The sequence below is a fragment of the Schistosoma haematobium genome, chromosome 2 (assembly GCF_000699445.3).
Source record: "Schistosoma haematobium chromosome 2, whole genome shotgun sequence".
Classification (NCBI taxonomy): Eukaryota; Metazoa; Platyhelminthes; class Trematoda; order Strigeidida; family Schistosomatidae; genus Schistosoma; species Schistosoma haematobium.
The window spans coordinates 46258780-46279741 of NC_067197.1; the positions used below are offsets into that span (position 1 = coordinate 46258780).

Here is a 20962-nt window from a genome sequence, read left to right on the forward strand (position 1 = left end):
AGAATGTCACGTTGATATTCCATCATGTTCTGATTGGATGGAAACTCTTCAGCTCCTTAAGGCCTCTGGAGTCTCCGTTGTATTTCTCGGAAGCCAACTCAACTCAAACATTCAGAAATGTCAGATCAGACACGACTCCGTATACCTCGTTCATTCTATTGACGCACACAGCATTCACCCTTCACAAAGCAGATTAACGGCATTTTGAGTTACTCAGAATCGACCACGGTCAATCATTTGTGTACTTCCCACGGCTTGGTAGGCTTTTATCGACGGCTCACACCAAATTGAGCCTCTCATTAGATTCTTAACGGACGGAATTCGTGGAAATAAGAAATCCCTCAATTCGGACGACAATGCCTTAGAAGCATTTTCTCCGGTTAATGAACTTATCTGAAAAGCCCTTGTGTTCTCAGCCGTCATATCTCAGTGGACTCGTTAGACTCTGAAATCGGAGGAGTCTTACGTCCATTGGCAAACAGCACATAACAACAATTGTCGTTCTTCTTGAGACAGTTGAAAGACATTAAATCAACGTTTAGCGCTTTCGGTTGGGAACTCTCAGCCATATGCTGTTATACATGACTTTCAGCACTTTGTGGAAGGCAAAGGATTCACTCTGTTTACCGACCATAAACCTTGTAACAACTTAGATTGATTAGTTAAGAGTTGGCCTCGAACATCTTAGTATATATCAAAACACTAGAGTTAAAGTATTCATTCACTTCCTCAATTTGTATATGGATTATGTTTCCTATTATCTTATATCGGATGTTTGAAAGCTATGTATGTTTAAGCGGGCAAACCGGCACTCCATTTATCATGCACCACGATCCAAACAAAGACCAGTTAACTATTGGTCTGGTTTATTCTATCAATAGGACAAGCAGTACATATTGTAGTGGTATTGGACCATAACCACACAATCCTCAAAGCTGAATACGAGATTACTCGGAAAATAGATATTCAATATTTAACGCGAAGAAATACCTAACGATGAAGAAGGCGCGAACAAGGAACTGAATGAATTAGAGTTGATCGAATGGCATGGCTCGGCTATGTGGGCGTGGTCCCTGCTGAATATTACCTTATATCTTTTATTCATATTAAATATATTGTTCTTTCTCTAGCCTAAGCTTGTTCTTCATCATGTATTGGTAGTTGTTACAATACAGTGAGTTGGTGTAGACAATGATGTGACTTCCACGTAGGATCTTATGGATTACACAGTTATATCATGACAAATCTACAATTTTAGGATTAGGTCTACTATTAGAGCAGTACTAATATCATAGTAGACCATAATTCCACACATATAAGCACGAGAATCACTCGCCTTTTATCTTCAAAGGAGTACTATTTTTGAGAGTCACTTCAGATGAACCACACTTTTCATCTTCTTCCAAACACACAACATATTTCTGGGGTGAGCATTGTAGCTGTGGACGTCTTGACGCTCTTTCACAACTTCTTACGATCATTTTGACTATGTTCAACATTGTTTGGTAGGATCCTTATCAGACTCATATGGATATTCATGTCTTTTAATGTTTGTGAACTGTTTCACACGATGATCAAAAGTAATACCTATCAAAGACATTACTGCTAAAATAGTGGCTCTGCGTCGCCAAACGATAGGTGGAAAACTTTGGCTATCCTTCAACAATAACTACGGACCGTGGACCCCAGTCCGAATCTGGAAGTTTTCGTTATCTTACTACACTTTCAGGAATCACACTATTCCGAACGACCGCTTACAAATCACTAGCTAACGGTTTGGTAGAACGGCTTCACCAGTAGTTGAAAGCTTCGCTCACAGCTACAGACGTATTAAAGTGGACTGACGCCCCTTCTATTTGCGTTACTCAGCACCCGCAATACAGTGACGGCTGACATTGTATACGCTGCAGCACAACTCGTTTACGGAACGACACTTCAGGTTCCAGGAGGATTTTGGGATCCTCTATCCTCTCCAGTTAATCTGAATTTAGACTTATACACGAGAAGGCTTACAATCGCCATGCGTTCAGTTAAACCTGTCTTTACTCGACCTCAGCCAACGGATGTTTATGTTCAAGTTGCCTTACGACATAGTACACGTGGTTTCATATATCACTATTGATCACGACGGCCCTTGGAAATTGCATGAGATGAACCCTTCAAAGTACTACACTATCGACAAATACGGAACTGACGGCAACATGAGCATCGATCGTCTCAAAGTCTCTTAGTTAGAGGGAAACCCATATTATTTCGACATTCCCCCCGAAAGAATGAACGATAAAGGCCTCACTACCATGGTATCATCCTTGATAATCAATGACCACGATAAAGCTTCATTAGAATCCGAAACCTGACCCAAGAGGACGCCCTTTGGAAGAACGGTAGGGTTTCCAGAACACGAAGAATTATTACATTCAGAACACTGAACAGGTTTTGGCTTAGTCTAGCTTTCTCCATCCCACAATTATTCACTTGCATTCTCAGTCTTTTTATACTATCGCGTCAAAATTCGATCTTTCGGATGTGCTTATATATATATATATATATTGTTTTCTTTTTTGCAAAAGTAGTCCCTAAAATACTTCTGTAGTAGAAATTTGTCCCTGACTTCTGGTTTGGCTGGGTTTGTGCAACCCGGAATAGCTGTGATATCTCTGAGATAGTCAATCCACTCAAAATGCTTTTGAGGAGTCTAGGAGGCCACTGGATATTTTTGTTCTGTTGGGATGGTTCAGCTAGTACAGATGGACAACAGGCCTGTGTTAAAAAACCTAACAAATGCGAATTTGCGTTTGCTTCCAGGTAGTCTTGACTTGCTGAGAAGGCAGTTGCGGGGAGGGCTCATCAACAAGTTTTTTCACACGAGGCACACAAAAAGCGAAAATGATCAACTTGAAAATCGGAATTGCTAACTGTAAGGTAATGTCTAGATAAAGATAGACTGTATGGGTCAATGGCAATCATACATGAAGTACTAAGGAACTGTAGATACAACTTCTACTCCTTAAGAGTTGTTAAATGCTGGAATTCGCTGCCGGATGGGCTAATCCAAGCGACTTCCCGGGAGTCTCTTAAGAGGAAACTTGACATATTCTTAAGGACTAACGATAGTATCTCAGTATGATTTGCCAATTTTTTTAGTTTTACCGTTAATATACCTATCTTTCTGCCCTAAAGGTATTGATGGTCTATTGCTACTAGACACGGAAGCCTGTTAAGCGAAAGCTTCTTCTATTCCGTCCACAACTATTTGAACCACTTATCGTTGAAGCCTACTATGGTCTCTCTTGATTACTATAGTGTACTTTTAGTAAATTCTCATCATCAAAAAAGCAACGTAAAACTTGTGGACGCTTCATTCTGTTTTTCTTCTGCTAGAAAAAGCTGGAAGTTTGATGGGCTAGTAAACAGAATGCTACTGCGACTTTTCAATTACAAGGTTACGGTCGAATGCGGGTATTTTGAGGTCAGTGTTTACTGATTGCACTGAGATGAGTAGTTTCCCATCACTGGAATATCGGTCACTAAAAAGAAAAGAGCACTGTCCCCCAGATGTTTATTGTCAAAGGAGTGAACAGAAAGAAGATTTGATGTGTGAGGATTTCGTCAAAGACGGTTTTAAATACACTAAACCAGTACGTGATGAATATGAATCATGTAAGGAGGAAAGTCGGTTTTTAAATTCAGACGCTGTTTGGAGCTTTTATTATAATGTTATGCTAAAGAAGTATGAGTGCTCTAACTTTCAAGATTTTAAGAAACGTCAAACCACTAATATCCGTGATACTGTTATTCCGGCTATTGATATGTACAAAGAACAGGTTTGCGACTGGTTTAGAGAGCTGTCCAGCAACGTTCCACTGCAAAACCTTGGACGTCGTGTGCCTTTTTTCAAAGATAAAGAAGAACTTTTACATGAGTTGCTTTCAAACAAAGTTCCTATTACTCGAGCATTATGGTTTATTAATATAAGCGTCATCCAGTCAACAGCAGTTGCTGAAACTGCAAAGAAAAAGCCAAGAGCACCTCAGGATCCTACTGCCGACTGGTCGTCTGCGCTCTGTCGCCTGCTTTCGCGTTCATTGGAGCCAATTTATGCACCCGTTAAGCATAATGAACTCATATCACTCTTTAATGATTGGGATTATCTCTTTTCGCTGCTTTTAGCTATGTATGATTCGGACATGGCAGACCACTGGGAAGTCATACTTTGGCTAATTAAAGCTGCAGAAAGTGTTAATGAACAAATTCGTGGGCAATCGTCACCCTCAACAGTTGCTTTATCACCTTCAGATCGTTCAGCACTTACTAGCAAATGTGCTTCTGATTTCCCCCTGAAGTTTATTTTGCATTACCTCATTAAGTTTGGACGTCGGTTTACTGAGAGTGAATTGCTAATACGGAGACTACTTTACTGGTGTTGCACTACGTTTGCAGATGTTGTATTTGCGTGTACTGGATCTAAATATGCTCCTTCTGTTGGTACATTACAAAGTGTTTTAAATGAGTATAAGAATTTATACACGTGCCCTCTACATCAAAATATTTCCATGTCACTGAGTAGTTTAATTATCTTCATTGTACTAAGCTGTCCGTCAGCTGCGGTGTGGAATCCAATACCTTTTGATACTGATTACGCTTATTTTAAAGGATCACCTCTTGATCATATTCCACACTCATTAGTTGTACTCCCTCTACCACTTGGAGAGGAATCAACATCGATACGCAAGTGTTTGTCCGAAGTTGAGGAGGACATAATAAGACGTAGTCAGCTCGTTGAGTCTGGTTGGCTGATTGAACCATGCTCAGGAAATAACGGCGAAAACGTAAGTTTTATCTTGATAGAATAGATCTAAAATTCGTGTTATTATTTGGTGTTACTACACTGAATTTATTCCGTAATATAAAGTAAACTTTATTCATGAATTATAATCATGTTTACGATTTCGTGTTTTATCGTTATTTCTAGGTTCCTCAATACAATTATAACTCATGAACAACCAGTTCATATGGCATCACGCCTAAGGCATATGTGTGTGACTTATGAGAAACATAACTATCCTCCCCATTTTAACGAGGTTCTGGGTTTTATTAGTGATGGTATAAGATTTAGAGCGCTGTGGCATTCCCATTTAAGAAAGGGACTTAGAGCCAGGCACATGTATACATTAGCTCGTTTCCGCACACTCAATTGCCCTGGTACAGCAGAGGGTGAAGAAAAGTCCGCTCTCTCTGTCGAAATGCTCTCACATAGCCATGCGTATATAGCCTCTGCCAAGGAAGTCCTACTCACTGCCTTCCCTCTAAGGGGGTGTTGTTTACGAAATTGAGAGGACAAAAAGCGAATGTCCGGAGCTTTAACCAGGTCAGTGGATATAGAGGATCCACCTACGGAAGTTGGAAAACCCTGGTTTCAAACCAATGGTGAAAATGGCCTCCAGTATCCTGAGTGAACAAATGGCGTATGGACCAATTGTTGGTCACCGGCTCCCGTGAGACAACATCTCCTTACGATGCTTCACTGCCTTGTGGATTAGACCTTTAGGTCAGAGGCTCAGTGTGTGGCCCCCTTAGAAAATCACCTGCTTCGGTTTGGCACCCTGGCAGTATCATGGCCCACACACAAATGCAGTGACTTGTGTGGCGCATATGTATTTGGTGCCCCTTTGTAGCAATATTTGTGTTCAAATAAAATAAATAAACAAATGCGATAAAATATAAAATGAAAACAAGAGAAATAGGATTCAAATAGATAAATAACTATTTGATATCTAATACATACAACTGGCTAATTTAGATGCATTTACACAATTTTCGTCACTGTCAGAGTAACAGTGATTCGAATCAATATCCGCTTGGATAACTGGAGTTATTTTGGCTCTGTAACTTAGTTTTAGACTGTTTTTTTCTATGTTGAAGTGTTTTCAAAGCTTGTAAACTATGTTAATTGCATCTTTTCATTTAACGAAAACAACATTCCACAATTAGTTTCGTTTTGATCTACGTATTTTAGACTGAAAGTTTATGTTCCTTTATTTTGAACTCTTCCTAATTACACACAACTAAATAAATGTTGAAGCAAGCTGTTATTGTTTTCACCGCAATAAACGCTCATTGTGACGGTTCTTTCACTAAAGCATGCAGTATTATTTGATTTTTAATAATGGATGTGATTCTTAAGGGTTATTTATATTTTGTTAATTCAGAAATGCTCTGTACAAAATGCAGTCACAATACTGGAAAAAAGAGGAAAGCCGAAAATAATATTTATTGGAAGGTACGCTCTAGTTAAGGAAACAGCCGTGAGATGAATTTTCCCGTCAGAAAGGTCCATTTTTAAAAATGAATTCAACGCAAAACTCCAAATGGATCACTTTCCAGTAACGTCTTAGGGTACTGAGCTGTATGATCCTTAGGACCTTAACCAGATAGTTGTAATCGACCAGCAAACATCATTCCTGTGTGATTTGTCCTTTATATCGATGTATTGTCATTAATTGATGTTATATAGGCTGATCACCTGTACATTGTGTCAAAGAGATTCACAAGCTTTATCTGCTAGCCTTAACCCTTATAAGCTTAATTAGTAACCATTTTTCAGCATGTATTTACTTTTTGAATGTGAAGTTAATGCAAACAAATTAAATGTGCCATTATATTGTAAGGGTTAACACAAGAGCAGTAGCTTAGTGTTTAAAGTATAGCTTTCAGTCAGCGCGTCACCAGTTAATGTTCACTGCACATACTTTAGTTTGGACATCCGGATAGTAGCATTAGTCATTATAAAAATAGTTTTTCTGAAAGCCGAACACATAAACTTGTGTTTGGTAAATAATAGACGATAGTTTCCTTACGTGACCAATTTATGGCAAAGTTTGTGAAGCGAGAACCCGTTCTGTCTGGAAATATATTCATATGTGTTTGAAAACAACTCGGCCTGGAGTCCCTCCGGGGCCTACTGCCGGTCCCAAACCCGGATAAAGGAGGAGGGTTGGGCATGGGGTTAGCGACCCCATCCCGTAGAAAACTAACTCGCAAAAAGAACGCTAACCATAAAAAATTATTCGAACCTTTTAAACTCTGCCCTGGGAGTCAGAAAGTCTTCATTTAGAAGAACTATGACGCCTCATGATGAAAGCCGAATTCCTTCGGAAGTTACGAGGCCGATGCCCCTTCTGACAACCAGAGCAACCATTCATTTAGGTACATGGAATGTTCGTACAATGTGGGACACCGGGAGAGCCTTCCAAATTTCTGCAGAAATGAAAAGATACAACCTAGAGGTACTTGGTATCAGTGAAACACATTGGACGCAAGTTGGACAACGACGACTAACATCAGGAGAGCTCCTGTTATACTCCGACCATGAAGAAGAAAATGCCCCACATACACAAGGAGTTGCATTGATGCTGTCTAAACAAGCGCAAAACGCGCTTATAGGATGGGAATCTCATGGACCAAGGATCATCAAAGCCTCGTTCAAAACAAAGAAAGAGGGCATTTCAATGAACATCATCCAATGCTATGCGCCTACCAACGACTACAATGAAGACGCTAAAGATCAATTCTACGATAGGCTGCAGTCAGTCATCGAGAAGTGCCCAACAAAGGATCTGACCATTCTGATGAGAGATTTCAATGCCAAGGTTGGAATGGATAACACTGGATATGAAGACGTCGTGGGACGACACGGACTGGGAGAAAGGAACGAAAATGGTGAGAGATTTGCAAACCTATGTGCCTTCAATAAACTGGTCATAGGCGGCACCATATTCCCACATAAACGCATACACAAAACCACATGGACTTCACCGGATCACACCACGCAAAACCAAATCGACCATATCTGCATCAACAAAAAGTTCAGGAGGACGATGGAGGATGTGAGAACCAAGAGAGGAGCTGGTATAGCATCAGACCATCACTTGCTGGTCGCCAAGATGAAATTGATACTCAAGAAGCACCGGACAATGGGGCGGACAATATCACAAAAGTTCAATACGGCCTTTCTTCAGGATACTGACAAGCTCAACAAATTCAAGATAGTCCTCAGCAATAAGTTCCAGGCCTTTCATGGTCTACTCAATGGAGAAGGAACTACTATGGAGAGCAAGTGCGAAGGGATCAAAGAAACAATCAATTCAACATGTCATGAGGTCCTGGGTCACAAGAAGCACCATCACAAGGAATGGATCACTGTTGATACACTGGATAAGATTCAAGAGAGGAGGAGCAAGAAAGCAGCAATCGATACCAGACGAACAAGATCAGAAAAAGCCAAGGCACAAGCTGAATACACAGAAGTAAATAAGCAAGTGAAGAGGAGCATTAGAACCGACAAACGTAAATATGTGGAAGATTTAGCAACGACGGCGGAAAAGGCTGCAGGAGAAGGAAACATGAGACAACTGTATGACACGACAAAGAAACTCTCTGAAAATCGCCGCAAACCGGAACGACCAGTGAAAAGCAGGGAAGGCGAGGTAATCACCAACATTGAAGAGCAACGAAACAGGTGGGTAGAACACTTCAAGGAACTCTTGAATCGACCAGCCCCACTGAACCCACCCAACATCAAAGCAGCACCCACGGACCTCCTAATCGATGTCGGCCCACCAACAATTGAAGAGATAAGCATGGCCATCAGACAAATCAACAGTGGCAAAGCAGCAGGACCAGACAACATTCCAGCAGAGGCACTAAAAGCAGACGTAGTGGCAACTGCAAGGATACTCCACATTCTCTTCAATAAGATTTGGGATGAGAAACAAGTACCAAAAGACTGGAAAGAGGGACTTCTAATCAAAATACCGAAGAAAGGCGATTTCAGCAACTGTGATAACTACAGGGGCATCACTCTTCTCTCAATACCGGGAAAAGTCTTCAACAGGGTATTGTTAAACAGAATGAAGGACTGAGTAGACGTCCAGCTTCGAGGCCAACAGGCAGGATTCCGTAAGGATAGATCGTGTACAGACCAAATCCCAACTCTACAGATCATTGTGGAACAATCAATTGAATGGAATTCATCACTCTACATCAACTTCATTGACTACGAAAAGGCATTTGATAGCGTGGACAGAACAACACTATGGAAGCTTCTTCGACACTACGGCGTGCCTCAGAAGATAGTCAATATCATACGGAATTCGTATGATGGATTAAACTGCAAAATTGTGCATGGAGGACAATTGACAGACTCGTTTGAGGTAAAGACCGGTGTCAGGCAAGGCAGCTTAATCTCATCCTTTCTCTTTCTCCTGGTGATCGACTGGATTATGAAGACATCAACATCTGAAGGGAAGCACGAGATACAATGGATATCTACGATGCAGTTGGACGATCTAGACTTCGCAGATGATCTGGCCCTTCTATCCCAAATGCAACAACAAATGCAGGAGAAGACGACCAGTGTAGCCGCAGTCTCAGCAGCAGTGGGTCTCAATATACACAAAGGGAAAAGCAAAATTCTCCGATACAACACAGCATACACCAATCCAGTCACAATTGACGGAGAAGATTTGGAAGATGTAAAAACCTTTACAAATCTGGGCAGCATCATTGATGAACATGGTGGGTCTGATGCAGATGTGAAGGCGCGGATCGGCAAAGCAAGAGCAGCATATTTTCAAATGAGGAACATCTGAAACTCAAAGCAACTGTCAACCAGCACCAAGATCACAATTTTCAATACAAATGTCAAGACAGTTCTACTGTATGGGGCAGAAACCTGGAGAACTACGAAAGCCATCATCCAGAAAATACAGGTGTTTATTAACAATTGTCTACGCAAAATACTTCGGATCCATTGGCCGGACACTATTAGCAACAACCTACTGTGGGAGAGAACAAACCAGATCCCAGCGGAGGAAGAAATCAGGAAGAAGCGCTGGAAGTGGATAGGACACACATTGAGGAAAGCACCCAACTGCGTCACAAGACAACCCCTCACATGAAATCCTCAAGGCGAAAGGAGAAGAGGAAGACCAAACAACACATTACGCCGAGAAATGGAGACAGACATGAAAAAAATAAACAAAAATTAGATCGAACAAGAAAGGAAGGCTCAGGAAAGAGTGGGTTGGAGAATGCTGGTCGGCGGCCTATGCTTCATTAGGAGTAACAGGCGTAAGTATGTAAGTAAGTGTTTGAAAAGGGAGAGTGATATTTTTTAGTGTGTCGTAGAATAAAATACTGACCGTATTGCCGCTTTTGTGTCACTATAGAGATTTCTTTCATTATACCAAACCAGTCAGTTGTAATCAACGTAGAACCTTCCATAAATTTGTGTTAGCCTAAGTCCCCGTACCACATCACCACGACCGTGATGGATTGACGCTAGAGATGGTTAAGGTTGGTGGTGAACTTTTAGCTACTGATCTGATTGAGACATTAGTTAGAGTTTAGGGTCGGACTTATTTTCATCTGACTGGTTGCTATCGCTGACCGCTTCAGTTTACAAAAAAGAAATACTTTCAATAACCACAGAGGGATCAGTTTAATTTAATTCTAGACTGTAATCATCCAACACTTACATAAGGGTCGTAAAGAACAAACTAAAAAAAACTAGGTTGGTATGCATTAACCAAATATTTACTCTTCGTCAGGTTTCAGAATATAAATATACCGACGCCAAACTATATTTGCTTTTCTTGAAATTAGGGCAGCATTCGACTCAGTTGACCAAGAGGTTTTGTCGCAAATGTTTTCATTGAGAAGCGTACCAAAGAAGTGCATAAACCTGAAAGCTCTTTACTCAGATACTGTTAGTCGAGTCAGCTTGTGGGGAACTATCGCCGCAACTGTCAGCCTCATTTGGCTTTCATCAAGGTTTCCGTCAATTTACGTTTTATTTTCTTGATCTTTAATCCCGGTATTGCTTCATATCTATCTTCCCACTGTCTTTTTGTATCATTCTCAGTGCTCGCTCTTTCTCTCTGACATTGGTACTACATTTTAGGGGCTCGTTTGTTGTACATCTTGTTAATTCCGTCTCAGCGTGCTAATGTGGTATGACAACCTAAATCAACTGTTTGTCCCAGGCTGTATGTTGATGATGACTGAATGAAATCAAACAAAGAAACTGAGTTGCGAAGGTGTTGAGATAATCGTATTGGCAATGATAAAGATCAAAACTTAATATTGAAGAGTATCATTCGGAAATATTTATCGATGATACGTTTACTTTTTTTATTTCACAAACTTCATCCTTAATCGTGATTAGCATCATATTGGCGTCATATTCTGGTAGTATTTGACATAATTCCCTTACCTGGAATGACTTAAGTATGGTTAAATGATTCTCTTTTTATTCCCTATCCATTCGTATTTATTTTTTCAAATTCTAATTTATATTAATTCCAATTTTTGTGGAATGTACCAGTCAGTCATAAGCAGAGTAGAACCTGGGGCATACATAGATCAAGGCAAGTTACCACACCACGTTAGTATAACAAGATGATTACTGAAGTAAAAGTATTGTTGTCAGTGGTATTAGAAAAACAGGGATAGATAATATGATTTGAGGACAAAAAGAATTCGCGGAATATAAGTGGTTTTGATACTTAAGGTCTAAAGTGTGGGGGGGGGAGACAAAGAATAGACTCTTATACACTATTACGATTGATTCTGAGCCATGTCACCTTACATCCTTAGTCATTGTTTCAGGTAATCGCGTAGACCTCAATTAGATAGTCTACAACAACCCAGGTGGCTCAATTTTAGTCAGTGACTTCATGAATGTTTTTGGAAGAGATAGAGTATGTTGTTTGTGACTGATCAACCAGATTAGAAAGTTATTTTTAATTGAGTTAATTTAATGTTCAGTTTTTTATTTTAAAAATTGTATTGTAGTTTACTTCATGAACTGACCCTAGTTAGAAAACCGTTGAAGTCCGGTTTTAAAAATGTCTCACCTTTTTCAAAATATCCACTTCCATCTAATCACGTTATGTTTAAAATTCTCCACGTTAATCTTATCTTTTCTTATTGTTTCTCTTTTTATCATTTTTTTTCTTTCTAGATTGAACGTCTTGTTCGTCTACTTGACATTTTAGATCGTCATGAATATCATTTAGTTCGTGAACCGAATCCAATGGAATCTCTATATAATCGTATATTCAATGATGATTCAATTCATGTGGATACAGCCATTATTGTGATAACTTTATGTGAATGGGCTGTATCACCATATCGTATTGGAATCTATCGATCAATTATAGTTGCATGTCTTTTGGAACAGTTAAAGAATACATTCTATGGAGATAACAGTATTAACAGTAGTAATATCATTAATAAAGATACAGTATCACTATCAACAGCGCCAGTGAATACAGTCTCAACTACTGGGAGTAATGTTATTAGTGTTATGACAACAATGACAGCAGTTACTACTACTGCTACTACCACCACTACTACCGCTGCTAATACTACTAGCGTGAAAAATACTACTAATATTAACAATATGAATATAATGAGTAGTCAAGCCTATCAGTCTTTACAAGAAACATTAATAAAATTTCTAGATAACTGTACTGCACACTTACCACCATTCAATGGAGAACAATCGTTAATTGAAAATAATTTAATGCGTAATCTAGTCTGTTTATTCTCGGAATTAATTGATCGTGAAGTATTTGATCATGATAATTATGTGAGATATTTTATTGCTCGTGGTGTTTTTGATACAAGTTTACATCCGTTAGCTTTGATAGATAATACTATGCAAAACAAGATGAATACTAATCCATTGTCCATCAATAATAATAATACTATTAACCAATCTGTTAATACACCAACAAATATAACACGTACTACTACCGGCGGTACCAATATGTCAACAGCATCAATTACATGTCATTCGCAAACAACAGCTCAACATTCTGTCAAATCGGAATTCTCTGAAGATATGGATCGTTATAGTATGGATAATCCAGATTCTGTACGTTCAGAATCTGGTATTATGAATTTAATGTCATTACAATCAAATAATAATCAACCAATCAATCATCAGTCATTTTCATCATCGTCATCATTATCAAATAATCAAGGAATTACTAATTCAAATCGTCATTTACATTATTTAGTACAATTTCCTATACCACAAGATGAAAGTTATGCACATGAACAAAATCAACGTTTTCAATTATTATATGGTTCTGTACGATCAAGAGATCGTGCAAGATATCCTATTCGTAAATTAATACGAGATATTTGTAAATTGTTTACTAAAAAAATTTATTTAATTGATGTATTTCATGGTGAACTTGGTAGACGTAAAAGAAGTAAAGATAGAGAACGTGAAAAAGATGTTAATAATAACAATAATACTGCTAATAATAATAATAACATCAACTCTAATAATCTTGGAACAACACTTGGATTAGGATCATTAGTTGGACAATCAACAACTTCTACTGGAACAGGAACATCTAATAATGGTAGTAATGTTATAGGGAATGGATCTAGTCATCGTAGTGTTAGTAATAATAATAGTAATGATGAAACACGATCAATTGATGAAGTTCATGAGGATATAACAAAACGTTTTCTTAATTTATCATTTTATGATATGGAATATGTATTATCTCAATGTACTCCAGTATTTGTTAAAATGTTAAGTGGTTCTAATTTTCATTCAACTGTTAATGCATCAAATGATGATAATAATAATAATAACTCAAATATTACATCAATCAATACAAATTCACCATTATCATCATCATCCTCTTCAACGAATACTCAAAATACTACTACTACTACTACTATTAGTAGTAATAGTAATAGCTTTGTTACTACCGTTAGTAACAACAATAATAATCCATTATCTATGACTACATCTAATACTCAATCTCATATTTATATGCCTGTACCAAGTTCAATATTTTTATTTTTTGAATTAATTGAAACATCATTAAATATTACATCATTAATATTAACTATTATTGATACATTAGAACGTTTAAAGATCTTATTTGAAAATCGTACCCATTTTATGACATTATATATGTCATCATTATGTCTTAGATCTGTTGGTATATTACAACGTTATCAAAATATATTATTTACAATGGGTGATATATCATGTCGTTTATTTCCTACATTAATTGAACAAGTTAGACAAGTAAAAGAACCAACCCAATGTGGACCATTAGAACGTTGTATATTAATTTATTTAAATGATTTATTTACATCAAATATTGTTATTAAAACACGTTTTACACCAATATATGGTAAAGCACATCAAAAAGTTAATGCATTATTACGTCGTATTGATCCAAATGATGGTATAGGACAATTTGATCCAGATTATGCTAATGATTTAATAACAATAACATCAATGGATAATGTTACATCATTTCGTGCATATGCTGATGATTTACGTAATAAACCTGATTCACGTTATAGTTTTGTATGTAAAGCAATTATATGGATATGTCAAGCTAAAACAATTGAACATGTTAATTATTTATGTGGTTTATGCGCTGAATTAACATCACAATGTAGTGAATTAACATCAGAATGGCTTGGAGCATTCTATGCTATATTAGCACCACATTCTTATGTACATGGTTATAGTCCATTAATCAATACTATTGATCCAAGTCAAATATGGATATATGATAATTTAAGTTCTTTAATTGGTACATTATTATCACGTTATTGTTTTACTATATCAGATTTTTTACGTTTAGTTATATGTCCAGCAATGGCTCAAGGTTTAGATAATGTTACACAACCAGTTAGTGTACAATTAAAATCAATTATCTCTTTAGCTTGTCATATTTTACATTGTTTATTTACTGCTGAATCAACAGTTAGTTCATTACAAACAACTTCTAATGTATTAACACCAAATCCTGATATGAATTTATCAAATACTACTACTACTAATACTAATACTACTGATAACTTATCAAATTCACCAACATCTCCACCTTTTCGTATCTCAGAACCATTATTATTAACTGCTGCTTTACAAAAAGTTACTTCAGAATTTCTTGTTGATGTTTTAAAAATGCTTATTGTTCATAGTGATAAAGCATCAGTTGATAATAATAATAATAATAATAATAATAATAATAATAATAATAATAATACTGGATTTTGTTCACAAGAAGATATTATAGACGAAACTGATAATGCTACAGGAAATGATGATAATAATGAAGATAGTGATGCAAATCAAGATGATGATGGTGGTGATGAAGAACATGATGATGAAAATGATGACAATGATGGTGGTGGTGGTGGTGGTGGTGGGACATTAAATACACAAGATAATCTTGATGATTTAACAGATATTGATTCAGAAGGAGACAATTCAATCTTACGAAATACAACACGTAAACGTACTCGAACAATATTACAACCACATCAAAAAGATAATAATAATAAATCAAAACGATTTAAATCTCGACATAATCGTCGTCTTACTAATCGTAAATCTATTTCAAAAATACATTATATTATACAAAGATTTTTAGAACATGATATATTACCAACAACTATAGAATTACGTACATTACCATTAAATGCATTAACACAATTAGTATTACGTGAAATATGTACAATATCATGGGTACGTGAACGTTTTTATCAAATGACATCCAATCAATTAATACGTGAAAATGTATTAATTGATAAAAATTTTACACAAAGTCAAGCAAGACGTTTATTACATATTATATATTGGCCATATGATATAACATGGATTGATATAGCATCAACAAATGAAGGTTTATCTGGTGCTATGTGTCATATATTACATAATTTAAATATATGGACATTAAAATGTACACAAATTGAATTCCAATTATTATATTCACAAATATCATTTTCACAACAAACTGAAGTACTTGGTTATTTAGCACAATCAATTGTACATGGATTTCAATCACAAATTATTAATTGGCTTGATTATAATAATAATAATACGACTGTTTCTATGACAACTAATAATAATAATAATAATGTTACTACGACGACTACAAGTAATAATAATAATACTACTACTGCTACTAATAATAATAGTAATTATATGAATTTTCAAGAAGGTTCAATTGGACATTTAATTGATGATTTACCAATTATTGAATTAGATGATAATGATCCAGTTTGGTTATTTCCTGCATTAATTGCTAAATTACCAAAATCATTAAAAGCTCAAATTGTAAAAGTTACATCTGAGGTTTGTTTAATTATTTCTTTAAAAAAAGTTTTATTATCATTACTCATTGTTAGGGAATAATGGTAAACCAGTTGATGAGGTTGTGAATCATCATCGACTGAGATAGTTGGGCCACTTGTTACGCAAGCCTCGATACCGATTATCACGACGTGCAATGCTAATAAGTGTTGAAGATGGTTGGAAGAAAATTAGGGGGGGGAAATCAAAATGTGGCATCAGTGCTTGAAGACACTAACCTCTAGTCTTAGCCATGTTGGTAGATGCAGATTACTTGGTTGGGGTCCGCGTGACTATCGTAACCAATGGTTGGAGACTCTGTGTGACATGGCTCAAAATCGATCACAATGATGCAGGTGTATACACTCTTTGTCTTACCTTAAACTATAAGATTAAAATCGCTTCATATCTTTCTAAGTACTAATTCTTTCTTCCTATACTATATCCTTATATGCAATCTTCTATATATTACCACTATTGACCTAACCACTTCTATGAATCCGGTGATCATCTTGCTGTGCTAATGCGGTATGACAACCTGGACCGACGCATATATGTGCCTGGTCCTACGTTGTAGTTGACTGATTGACTGACCAATTTTTAGAATCCTTTTTATAATTCATTTCTTGACTATATTTGCTAATGTTAAGTTGATAGTTGGGTTTGGATGGTTGAATAGAACTCTCTTGGTTGGAACACTTGTTCTTTTAGGTCCTATCATGCCAGAAAGATTGGTTTGAAGAACGGTAAGAATAATAGCAATAAACTCATGGTCCAATTATGAATTTGTCACTCATTCATTCGGCTACAACGTAGGATCAGGCATATATATGCATCGGTCCAAGTTAACACAACTCATTAACACAACAAGATGAACACCGGATTCATAGAAGTAGCCAGTTCAGTGGTAATAATATATAAAAGAAAGATTACATATAAGGATATAGTACAGGTAGAAAGAATTAGTTCGTAGAAAGAAAGATATGTAGCGATTTTAATCCTATAGTTTAAGGTAAGACAAAGAGTGTATACACCTACGCCATTGTGATCGATTTTGAGCCATGTCACACAGAGTCTTCAAAAATTGTTTACGATAGTCACGCGGACCCTAACCAAGTAGTCTGCATCTACCGAAATGGCTCAGACTAGAAGCTAGTGAGTTCAAGCACTCATGCCACATTTTGTTTTGGCCGCCTCTAACATTCTTCCAACTGTCTCCAACACTAGTCAGCATTACGCGTCGTGGTAATCGGTGTTGAGGCTTGCGTAACAAGTGGCCCAACCATCTCAGTCGATGAAGATGTACAACCTCATCAACTGATTTACCATCACTACCTAATACCCTGTGTCTAACCTCACTATTACTTACCCGGTGATCCCAGCAGATGTTGGCAATATTTATAAGACATCTGTCATCAAATACTAGTAACTTATGAGTATCTTCTACTCTTAATGGCTACATTCCGCAGGTGTAAAGTAGAAGAGAACGAACTGCTGCACGGTATACTCGTCCCTTAATTGATAGACGGATATCTCGCCTTCGCCATAGGTGACGTAAGTTGAAAAAAACCAGACGAGTTCTGCATACTACTGACTGTACTAGGGTGTGATGGCAGTAAGGCGTTTCCCCAGACATCCAACGCCTCGGTCGAAGCTACCTTCCTTTCACGAAAGCAGAGAGTTGAAAAGTGTTAAGAAAGAATTTACCAATAATATTTAGGTAAATACCAACTACTTAGATTCAGTCTCATTCCATCCACCAATCACGAGATTCTGCCCCTTTTTATCAACATGACAAAACTTCTGTTAACGTATTTTGTTTGTGCTCCTAATTTATTGTTCAGCACATGTGATTAATTATTCTCCTTTTTCTAACTTACTGCACCTATTCATGCTGTTGTAAGGGTTGTAATCAATTTACATTGTTGAAGCAGTTAAAAGTTATTGCCTATATACAGATTACCAGTTCTGATTACAGTCTTGCTAAAACCCTATTCATGTTAGTCTCAGTATTTGCACAGAAAATCTCTCTGTAATTCCTACCAAAACATCGATGCTAAACATGGCACACTTAACCTTGCCCCACAGATTTCCCTCTCCAACCATGAAGCCTTTAAGGTTCGGAGCTAACGCATCAGAAATTCACAAGATCGCTGTGTGTGACCGGCTCCAAGTAGTTTCCTCTCGATCTGTGCAGTCATACTCACAGGTCGACAAGACCATTGCTAGTCCAGTTTTCCTTCCAGATCACTCAAGAAGAAATATTCCTGTATAGTTTGTGGAACCGGGGAGTGACAACTGCTTTCATACCTCCAGCCTCACTCTAGATTAAATCCCTTCTTTATAACTCAACTCATTTATCAAGAACTAGATTTATGTTCTCGGCTTTGGGTTACACCTGTTTGTCTCTGTGGCGCATATATATTTGGTGCCCTCTTGTACCAATATTTGTGTGTTCAAATAAATAAGTATGATGAACTGTGTGTATTTGAGAGCTAGTCACACTATCTGATTACTTAACTTGAATGAAATGGAGTTGTGTTCGAACCTACGACCTGCTAGTTGGAAGTCAAATTCTTTAAACGACCATTGGAAATATCACTTAGTTATGAAAAACACCTAGCTTTGAATCACTAAATTAGTCAGTCATAAGCAACATACAACTTCGCACATATGTTCATCAATTCAACTTACCACATCATATCATCACAGCACGACGAAATTTACAAGACAAATATCACAGTAATAAAAGTAGTGACAGTGTCAGTGGTAGTACGAATGGTTAGCTATAGACGATGTAATCCGAAAAGAAAGGATATGTTCACGGAATAAAAAGCATACGATTATTTCAAAACTCGAGACCTAAAGTTAAACAAAAAGTGAGTGCATCTGCTTCATTTCTATTCATTCCAAAAGCCAACGACTTCATGCGGTGATACTACCACCAGCTCTCTTCTAAACTACTCTTACAGCAGCCAACCTGGTATGTTGGGGCAGGGGGTGGTTGGGGTAATGTAACATACGTCCCATTTGATCCAAGGATAGAATTACCACATCAGTCTAGACAACTGAGTAGTATCTATAACTGTGATATAAGAAGGAAGGCTCAAAGCTGAGTACACGAATCTCCATTTGGCAAAAGTGTCATTAAAACAATGATCTCTCCAGTTTCGAATTGGTTTTCATGCTCATTGACATTAATCTCAGTAATTTAAATCTCAAAATCTTGAGCTTCATTCTCTTATCTTTATTGGTTTTTGGTGAATTGCATTATTTCTTTTTACTCAGTTTTCCACTCTGCTATTGGTTAGTGTAAGTTCAACCTCGACTATGTGACTTTTCATGTTGTTAGTTCAGTGTCTTTTCTTGCTGTACCCTTAATGGTTAAAACATGGATACTGTGATCTGTCCAACTTACTTCCTGGTCTACTGAATTAATAGATGCTTGGAAACTCATCTCGTCAGTCTTGGAGCATGACGAGGAGCAAAGATAACTTCAACAGAAACTGATAAAAAGTCTACACAATGTTTGTGATTTGTAGGCAAGTCAGAGAAATGAAGAGACAGAAAAGTTATCATGAATAGGTTACGATAGACAACTTTAGACTTATGAAAAAAATGTATATTAAAAACGGCCGTCCAGTGATATCGCTTTAGATCTTTAATGACTTTAGGAATTTGTATTATCAAGACATCTGAGACTAGGACAATGCAGCTGCCTAGAGCTTATTGATTCTCCTTCTGAAATTAGTTTATGATGAGTTCTTCCTTCATGTAGTTGGGGACGATTACTGGTACGTATGTGCAGATTTGTAAAGGAAGCCCGTTGGTTTTACTGAAGATGAGTTGGGAACTTGTGTTTGAAATGTTTAGTGATAGATCGTTGAGGTAAAAACTGTCTTTTTCACAGGGAATAATTGATGTATACATATATTAGAAACCTTCAATATTACGATCCGTGAAATCATAGATTAGGTTCAAAGGTTTCACTATCTTAATCGACGTACTCGTTATACGTACTGATTTTTAAAAGCTTTCCTTTTTCCCAGGATATTTGAAAGCAATTTATGTACAAATCATTTACTTTTAGCAATCTATGATGTTAACAAACTGTTGCGAACTCATTAAAAAAGCCCATATAAGCTTTAAAAAGACCTTAATGAAATATCTGAACAAGCGTTTCATCTTATTTAGGGGTTTTCCGGCATGTTTCAAACACATTAGACGGCTCTTTACGAAAAACTAATCTCAGTTAGATGATGTGGGTTCAAATTTCATGTGCCTAGATAACATGAAATATCGATCAAACAGGAGCCTCGTGTATGTAGTCCGTATTGGTCCATAATCTGACCATAAGCATTAGAATAGTTAATAACCTTTAATACTTCATCCACCAGTGCCAAACATTCCTAAATACAAAGGTGTTTGTATTAAAGTTGATTGGAAGAAAACTAGGGTTAACAAGGTCGAGGTATTATTGTCGTTTCATGAATTCATTGACTATTGGTCTGAATCATATTGGAAAATGGCAATGATCGTACTAGTGTAGATCACTTCATTTTTATCTTTCAGTAAGTTTCCATTTCTAATGATAACACTGCACTAAGTTGAAGGTTTTTTTAAGGGTGACTGGTTTTAATTTATAGGTTTTATTTGTCACAAATTAATCTCAGTTAAGATATTATGGGGAATCAGGGAGCTCTTAGCAGGTATTTCATCCTAGTATGAGACTCTGTAGCAGTGCACACTCATGACCCCATCGTAGGTCTAAAC

General features: G+C 37.1%; 1 protein-coding gene across 2 annotated transcripts in view; it reads left to right on the forward strand.

Annotated features, from left to right (window-relative positions):
- Positions 1-3457: 3457 nt before the first annotated feature.
- Positions 3458-20962, forward strand: part of MED12_1 (Mediator of RNA polymerase II transcription subunit 12) — a 37082-nt gene continuing 19577 nt past the window's right edge. For both annotated transcript variants that reach the window (XM_051215373.1, XM_051215372.1), the window contains exons 1-2: positions 3458-4829; positions 12026-16192. In XM_051215373.1, the coding sequence (XP_051068587.1) occupies positions 4188-4829; positions 12026-16192 (4809 nt within the window). In that variant the 5' untranslated portion in view covers positions 3458-4187. The remainder of the gene's footprint in view (positions 4830-12025; positions 16193-20962) is intronic.